The 8674-nt window shown below is 36.2% G+C and overlaps 1 protein-coding gene across 1 annotated transcript; it reads left to right on the top strand.

Annotated features, from left to right (window-relative positions):
• On the top strand, nt 543-4544 carry LOC100517469 (olfactory receptor 8S1-like). The gene is given in 2 exon segments (XM_021093129.1): nt 543-3193; nt 3196-4544. Coding segments are annotated over 2 exon segments (927 nt in total). The 5' UTR covers nt 543-2403; the 3' UTR covers nt 3333-4544.

Raw genomic sequence — 8674 nt, 5'->3', positions numbered from 1 at the left:
AGGCAAGCCCCATGGACAACATTTCTTCCTATCACTGAATTTTATGTGTGCAAATATACTATGCATGCTCATCCCATCTTTCACCTTTTTGCAAGGATTAAATTCTTTCCATAATTCCCTGAATCTTTTGGAGATAATAAGTAGGGATATATTTGGAAGTGGGAGATAGGAAAAGAGGTTTTTCTTTGTATTGCCCTGAAATCACCTCACAGAGGCATGGTAGTCCCTCCCCTTCCACAAGTGGGTAATGTGTACCCTTTACCTGACAAAAGGGATTTCACATTTCATTTCTTTACTAGTTGCTTTGCCCTTATCCTCTGGAGATAATGTGCTGATAAGGTGCCCAAGTGGACACTATAATCAGATCTAAGTTAATGAGCAAAATATGAAAAATTTAGTGATTATTTTCATATTCTATTCCTCAAAAAAAGAAATAAATATATAAGAAAAATGATATAAATAATTCATCCTTATTGCCAGCATAGTTCACCACAAATATTAACAGAATTCTATTTTCAATAGAATTCTTCCCAATTCTGCCCTAAGGCAGGATTCTCAACACTAGCTGCACAAGCTGAATAATTTTCCCTGGATATGAATAAAGTGTCACTGGATGTCAAAGTGTTGTTGCCACCACTTGGTGCTACTGGTCATTCAGACAGGTAATTGAATTTAGCCACCCAATGCTTGGTTAGCAAGAGAAACCCTAATTCTATGTGATCAGCTGTACATAGTTGTCTTGAGTCAGAAGGTGCCAGATTTGGACAGGATTATAGAATTGTTGAACCTATGTAGAACATATATATGTAGAACTTCCTGAGTCTGGGGTTACAAGTCAAGGGTGTCAGAACAAAGCTGGAGAACACAGACAAGCCTTGGAGTGTGAAAATGTAGGTTGGGTTGGCATGTGGACTTCTAGAACTGCCTGAGGCATTGGCAGGAGCAGAGCCTGGTTCTAAAAACTATTAGAAGGAGTTTATACTAGTCATGGAATATGTGACCAGATACTACCTTGTTTGAGGGAACAGGCTTCTCTTTTCAAATGCAAAGAGGTGCTTCCTCCAATAGCACACTGTTATAACTCAAGTGATTTTGTTAAACTGAAGTATTTTTTCATTATATTTTATTTAAATGTTAAAACTGATCTCCAATAAAGGAAATGGAATAAAATTAAGAAAAAAAACCCAAACGGAAAAAAATTCCTTACCAGACTAACTCAGCACTCTAGATTTTGTTCTCTACTGTGCCAGAGACTGAATCTTCTATCCTATCCTAGCCCCTGCTCCCACGAAAACAGCCATCACTTTCTCATCAATACTTATACCCACAAAATATGAATTTCAAGCATCCCTCTAACCACTATCTCCAATTCTTACAACTCGTTTACCCAAGTGTCCCTACAGAAGCAATTCTTCAAACCCAAACCAATGATTTTATGATTTTTGCTCTCATCATAAACCTCTGTATGTCCCCCCATTTAATTCCTTGCCCAGCCTTGTTTCTGTGATTAATTCACTTCCTTGCCTCTACTTTTTTCTTTATCTTTTAATATGCCTGGAAAATAACCAAACCCCATTTAAAACCAAGTATCTAAGCAGTTAAATATCTGAGACATTTGCATACTTGTTCAGTGTGGTCTCAGAATTTCAAATGGGCAAATATATTGCAAGTTTATCCTACTGTATGTCCTTATTAAATTAGCTTTCGACTTGATACACCTGAATTGTGTGGTACTGGTTCATCAAAATCCCTCGCTGCCAACTCAACTAAAAATACATTACCATATACACAGCGTAGATAGGTAGATAGGTAGATGGATAAACTCTGCTCATGGTCTCATCTCACAATTCTTCAAAAGCTTTGCAGCAATCAGTTAGAAAGTCTTTCATACTCCAGCCATAAAATCCTCTAAGATAACTGCTCAGTCTTTACTCTCTTGACCTTTCATGCTATTTACAAAAAAGTAAAGGGCCCCTCCTTCTATCTATAGACAAAACTCTACCTGTGCTGTCTGGATCTCTTTCCTTTTCCCTTTCTCAAAGACTATACTTCTACTGTTAATATCCTATTCTGCTGCATCAATAAATTCTGTTTCCATCAAGTATACAAAATGCTCTTTGCATTAATACCCATCTTAAAAATAAAAGAAACCTCTGGAGGCATAAGACAAGGATCTACAAAATAACATAGGGAGTTGATATTGGGGTGGTAGACTGCCATCCAGTATCAAAGTTAGCATGATGATTCAGAAGTTAGCCTAGAAGTATGTGATCGTGGCTTCCAGTACAGTTATGAAATGATGTATATGAATAAGAGGGCTAATGCGCTGGGGTAATCAGGAGGCACAAAAGGAGTTTTAATGTTTCTCTTTCTTGGATTCCCAGGGTAAATCTTTTTATCACCATGGAAAACCGCAGCATGATCAGTGAGTTCATCCTTCTTGGGTTTTCTGCTGACCCTCAGACCCAGATTCTGCTCTTCGTGTTATTTCTGGTGATTTACCTCCTGACCCTCATGGGGAATCTGGTGATGCTGCTGGTTATCAGGATTGATCCCCACCTCCACACACCCATGTACTTCTTTTTGAGACAGCTGTCTTTTCTGGACCTCTGCCACTCATCCGTCACAGTTCCCAAGATGCTGGAGAATCTACTTTCTGAAAGTAAAACCATCTTTGTAGAGAGCTGCCTGGCTCAGGCCTTCTTTGTGTTTGCCACCGGGGGCACGGAGGCCTGTCTGTTGGCAGTGATGGCCTATGACCGCTATGTAGCCATCAGCTCCCCTCTGCTCTATGGCCAGGTGATGAGCAACCAGCTCTGTGTGGGGCTGGTGTGGGGCTCCTGGGGCCTGGCCTTTGTTGATGCTCTCATCAATATCCTCCTGGCTGTCAATTTAGACTACTGTGAGGACCACACTATTCCCCACTTCAGCTGTGAGCTGTCTTCTCTCTTCCCTCTGTCTTGCTCTGACACCGCCACCAATTTCACACTCCTGCTCTGCTCTTCTGTCTTGCATTTCTTTGGCACCTTCATTATGATTGTTTCCTCCTATGCCCGCATTGTCTCCACCATTCTGAGCATCAGCTCTACTTCGGGCAGAAGCAAGGCCTTCTCCACCTGCTCTTCTCACCTCACTACCGTGATCTTGTTCTATGGCTCAGGCTTCCTCAGCTACCTTTTGCCAGCCTCAGGTTCCCCCTGGAGATGGTCTTCTCCTTGCAGTACAGTGTAGTCACACCCATGCTGAATCCCCTCATCTACAGCCTACAGAACAAGGAGGTGAAGGCAGCTATGAGAAGAATGTTAAGAAGATATGTTAACATTTTCACATAGGGGACCAGAGAAACAGGACCATGGAGAAGCTAAAGTATTCTATAAGAAGATAAACATGGAAATTAAGGTGTTTTGGGTTTTTTTTTTTTTTTAGCACTCTTAGAAACATTTTTATTAGAGGTGTTCTTAAATCCTTCACTATATGCATTGCAGAATGAGGATCACTTCCATTTACTGATATAATTCTGGTCTGAATGTAGCTTGCAAATAATGTTCTTAGAAACAAGTGATTATTTCTTGATTGACTATTTGCCAGATATAGAAAGATACGTATGTGTGAGCTTCTTAATGCATGCTTATGAAGGCAGCAAGCTCTATCATAGGATTACCATAGGATGTTTAATGGTCGGCTCTCTTCAGAGGCTGAGAAATGGGTCAGGTAATTTTCCCAAGTATTGTTTATCTATGTATGTTGTCGAGAGCATGTTATTTTTGCCTGCTTAGCATACTTCACCCTTCTTCCGGTAACTGCATGCCACTCTTGCTTAGGGAAATGAACACGTCCCCATTCTATGAAGCCCAGTGGAACTCTCCATGGTATCCTCTTTGTCCCCACTCACAAGACATGTGACCTGCAAAAGGTCAGTCATTAGCCCTGCATCCTAACAAGAGACTGCCCAGGCCCTTCTGCTACTAAGATCTCCAGTGATTCCATGCCCACTGGGCTTCCTCCCAGGAGGCTTTTCAACAAGCAAGATAATAATAGCAAACTTTTAATAAAGACCTCTGCCTAAAGGGCTTTACACATATAATCCTCTTTAATTATCTCAGCAATCTTGTATGAACTAAGTACTATTATTCCTGTTTATAAATAAATAACCCAGAACCAGAAAAGTGGCTTGCAGGTGAGGAGGACTAGAATTTCAAGCCAGTAAGTTTGAATCCAGAGTCCATTTCCACAAACCCTTTCTAGAGTCTGGTACTTTGGAAAACATCATTTTCTTTATTAGTGTGAACCAAATTCAAATTATGCTGATAGGGAGAGAAGTCAAAAGTACTCAAATTGGCATAAAAATTAAATTATGTCCTTCAGTTGACCCCAAGTGGGATTTTTTTGATTAATATGCAAGGAGGTACAAAAGACAACAAATCTTCTATTTAGATTCTCTGATGGGAATGTACACACCATGATATTCAATGGCAAATGTATACTTACACCTCTGATCACCTAAAACCATGCACCACCTAGAATGAAACTATAGTGATTAAGAAGCTGCTGCCATCATCCAATATGGTAGGGATAAAAATATTAAGAACTAAGATTAACGTCAAGCAAGACAAGTTCAAATCTGGAAATTTTGACCTTACTACTTGAGCCTAGAGATGACCTAAAGCCAAACTCAGAGGTTGATTCTCTGGCTTGCTGAATTACACCTCCATGAGAATGAACTATCATATTGGGCTACATAAGGAATTAATCAAGATTGAACAGTAATACTTGGGAGTATTTGAGGACTCAGAATAGCAAACCTCCAAACAGCTCAAAACTACCTCCATTGTGTTCCCCTCACCCAAGCTCTTCCTTCCTTGATGGAAAAAGCACATGATTCTTTTCATGTCTATCCTTTCGTGTTACTACGCTAGTTTCCAGCATTCAAAATTAACATGACTTGTGCTAAAGTGAAGAATCAGAAAAGATATTAGGAGCTTTGAATTTAAAATAACAACAGCAGTCCATTAATTTCTATTTTAATACTATGGAGGTAATTTGTGGAAAATGATTTAAAGTATGTTCAACCAAGGAGTGTGGACCTGATGTTTTAAAATTAATTTTAAAATCTTTATACACATAAAGACATGAGTACAATTTTATGAGATCATTTCATGTATAGTGCTTCATGGTAATTCAGTCTTATTTTTTTTTACTTATTTACCCCCAACTTCTATTCTCCATCCAATCTCACTCATCACTTCCTTTTCCACAACCCCATGTTAACTGAATATATTTTGTTTAGTAATTTTCTCTATGCTCATATAATCATACATAAGTGTTCATATATACAGATATATTCATTATTACATACGCATGGCTGTTCTGTTTCTAAAACTACCTTTCGATATGCAGGCTTTATCTTGTTTTTTTCACCAAACAATACTCTGGTAATATTAATCTAGGTCAAATGGTTTAATTGTAATTTAGTCTCTCAAACTGTCTAATATTCCGTGGTAAGGACGTGCCATAATTTATACAGATATCTTTTATTTGGGTATTACCTTTGCATCCAGACACAAAGAATAATATTTCAGTAAACATACTTATATATAAATCCTTAAATTTTGGATGCTTTTGTTTATATAGGAATGATTCTCAAGAATGAGATTCTAAAATCAAAGTGAACATGTATTTTAATTTGAATATATGTTGTTAGATTGCCTTCTGGAATATTCATATTTCTCTGTGTACTCTCTAGATATAGTTGTTACAGATCATTTAAAACTTTCTGCCTTCTTGTGGGCACAAAGTGGTGTCTTTCTTTAGCTTATTCTACATTTTCCTTACTACCAGTGAGAGTTACTATTTTTCATGTGTTTATTAACCATTTGGATTTATTCTGTAAGTTTCTCATTTATGCATTTTGCCTGTTTCTCTTTTGTGTTTGTCTTTTTCTTATCCATTAGCAATATTTTGTATGTTAGCTATATGTGCAGTAGTTTGTAATGTATGTTGGAAATATTGATCCAGATTATTAACTTGTCTACTTCTTTTGTCATAAGAAAGTTTAAATATTTACACAGTCAAGCATGTCTGCCTTTTCTCTGAAAGCATGCAGATGTCCTGTTTTGATTAAGACTTTCTCCAACTACTCAATTGTACATATTATTTCTTAATTTTCTTGGTTTATATTATATTAAACTATTTAACCATTTGGAGTTTACTTATATTCTGGTATAATATGAATGTCTAAATGTATTATTTTATGGATTTAAAGTCACTTAGACAATATTTATTAAATATTACTTTCTTTCCCCTTGAATAGATGACATACATTAAATTCTGTGATCTTTATCTGATTTTTTTTTTGCTGAGTCAATTATTTTTTTCCATTACATTTAACACTGATTAATCTGAAATATCATAGGCCGTTTCATACATCTCTCATTTATCTTTTGTTAACAGCTTTATTGAAGTGTAATTTATATACTATACAATTCACTCCTTTTAAGTGTAAATTCCATGATCTTAGTACATCTACAGAGTTATGCAGCCATCACCATAGTCTGATTATAGAACATTTCTATAACCCCAAAGATCCTTTGTACTCTTTTGTAGTTACTCCTTTCAGTATGCAAACCCAGATACCATTTGCCTTTTCTGGACACTTCATTTAAATGGGACTGTGTAATATGCGATTTGCATCTAGCTTCTTTTACTTAGGATCTGCTCATTTTTTGTTTTCATTTCTTGTTTTCATCAACATATTCCTTTTTATTGAAGTATAATGGGTTTACAATGTTATATTAGTTTCAGGTGTACAATATAGTGATTTGATATATTTATAGATTCTACCCATGTGAAGTTATTATAAAATATAGGATATATTCCTTGTACTGTACATTATATTATATATTAATTTTAGACCTAGTAGTTTGAACCTCTTAACCCCTTCCACTATATTCCCCCCATTCCTCCCACTCCCCCACTGGTGATCACTAATTTGTTCTCTATAGCTATGAGTCTGTTTGTTTGGTTATATTCATTTGTTTGTTTTATTTTTTAGGTTCCACATATAAGTAAATATAAACAGTTTTTGTCCTTCTCTGTATGACTTGTTTCACTAAGTATAATGCCCTTCAGGTTCATCCATGTTGTTGCAAATAGCAAAAGTTCATTCTTTTTTATGGATAGGTAGCATTCCATTTTGTGTGTGTGTGTGTGTGTGTGTGTATCAATCACATCTTCTTTATCCATTCATCTGTTGATGGACACTTAGGTTGCTCCCATGTCTTGGATACTGTAAATAATGGTGCTATGGACATTCGGTACATGTATCTTTTTGATTAGTGTTTTCATTTACATTGGATATATACTGAGGAGTAGAATTGCTGGATCACATGGCAGTTCTCTTTCTAATTTGTTGAGGAACCTCAATATCGTTTTCCACAGTGGCTACACCAATTTACATTCCTGCCAACAATGAACTAGGGTTCCCTTTACTCCATATCCTCACCAACATTTATTCTCTTTTTGATGATAGCCATTCTGACAGGTATAAGGTAATATCTCATGGTGGTTTTGATTTGCATTTTCTAGATGATTAATGATGTTGAGCATCTTTTCCTTTGTCTGTTGCTCATATGTATGTCTTCATTGGAAAATGCATATTCACGTCTTCTGGCCATTTTTTAAAAAGGATTGTTTATTTTTTAATATTGCATTCTATAAGATCTTTAATGTTTTGGATATTAATCCCTTATCAGAGATGTCATTTGCAAATAGCTTCTGCCATTTAATAGGTTGTCTTTTAATTTTATTGATGGTTTCCTTTGCTGTGCAAAAGCTTTTAAGTTCAATTAAGTCCTATTTATTTCTCTCTGCTTTTGTCTCCATTGCCTGAGGAGACAGATACGAAAAATTTTTGCCAAGACAAGGAGTGTACCTCCTATGTTTTCTTTGGGGATATTTACTTTCTAGCTCTACTTACACGTCTTTAATACATTTTGAGTTTATTTTTGTATGTAGTGTAAGAAATTGTTCTGATTTCACTCATTCACATGTAGCTATCCAGTATTCCCAGCACCACTTATTTAAGAGATTATCTTTCTCCATTGTATATTCTTGCCTCCTTTGTTGTAGATTAATTGACCATAAATTTGCAAGTTTATTTCTGGGCTCTCTATTCTGTTCCGTTGATTTTTGTCTGTTTTGTGCCCACACCATACTGTTTTGATTACCGTAGCTTTGTGTAGTGTATTCTGAGGTCAGGAAGCATTTTATCTCCAGCTTTGTTCTTTTCTCAAAGGTTGCTTTTGCTATTGAGTCCTTTCTTGTGCTATAAAAATTTGAGGATTATTTGTTCTAGTTCTATGAGAAATGTCAGGGATATTCTTAATAGGGATTGCATTAAATCTATAGGTTGCTGTGCATAGTATGGAGTTTTAACAATAGTAATTCCAATTCACAAACATGGGATCTTTCCATTTATTTGTATCATTAGTTTCTTCATCAGTGTCTTATAGTTTTCAGATTGTAGTTCTTTCACCTCCTTGGTCAAGTTTATTCTTAGGTATTTGTTTTAATATGATTATATATAGGATTGTTCTCTTTGTTGGAAGTTGATTACTGATTCAATGTCAATACCAGTAATCATTCTGTCCAGATTATCTCTGTCTTCCTGATTCAA

The sequence above is a fragment of the Sus scrofa genome, chromosome 5 (genome assembly GCF_000003025.6).
Source record: "Sus scrofa isolate TJ Tabasco breed Duroc chromosome 5, Sscrofa11.1, whole genome shotgun sequence".
Taxonomy (NCBI): Eukaryota; Metazoa; Chordata; class Mammalia; order Artiodactyla; family Suidae; genus Sus; species Sus scrofa.
Note: the sequence above shows the minus strand (reverse complement) of the source record. Positions and strands in the feature narration are given on the sequence as shown.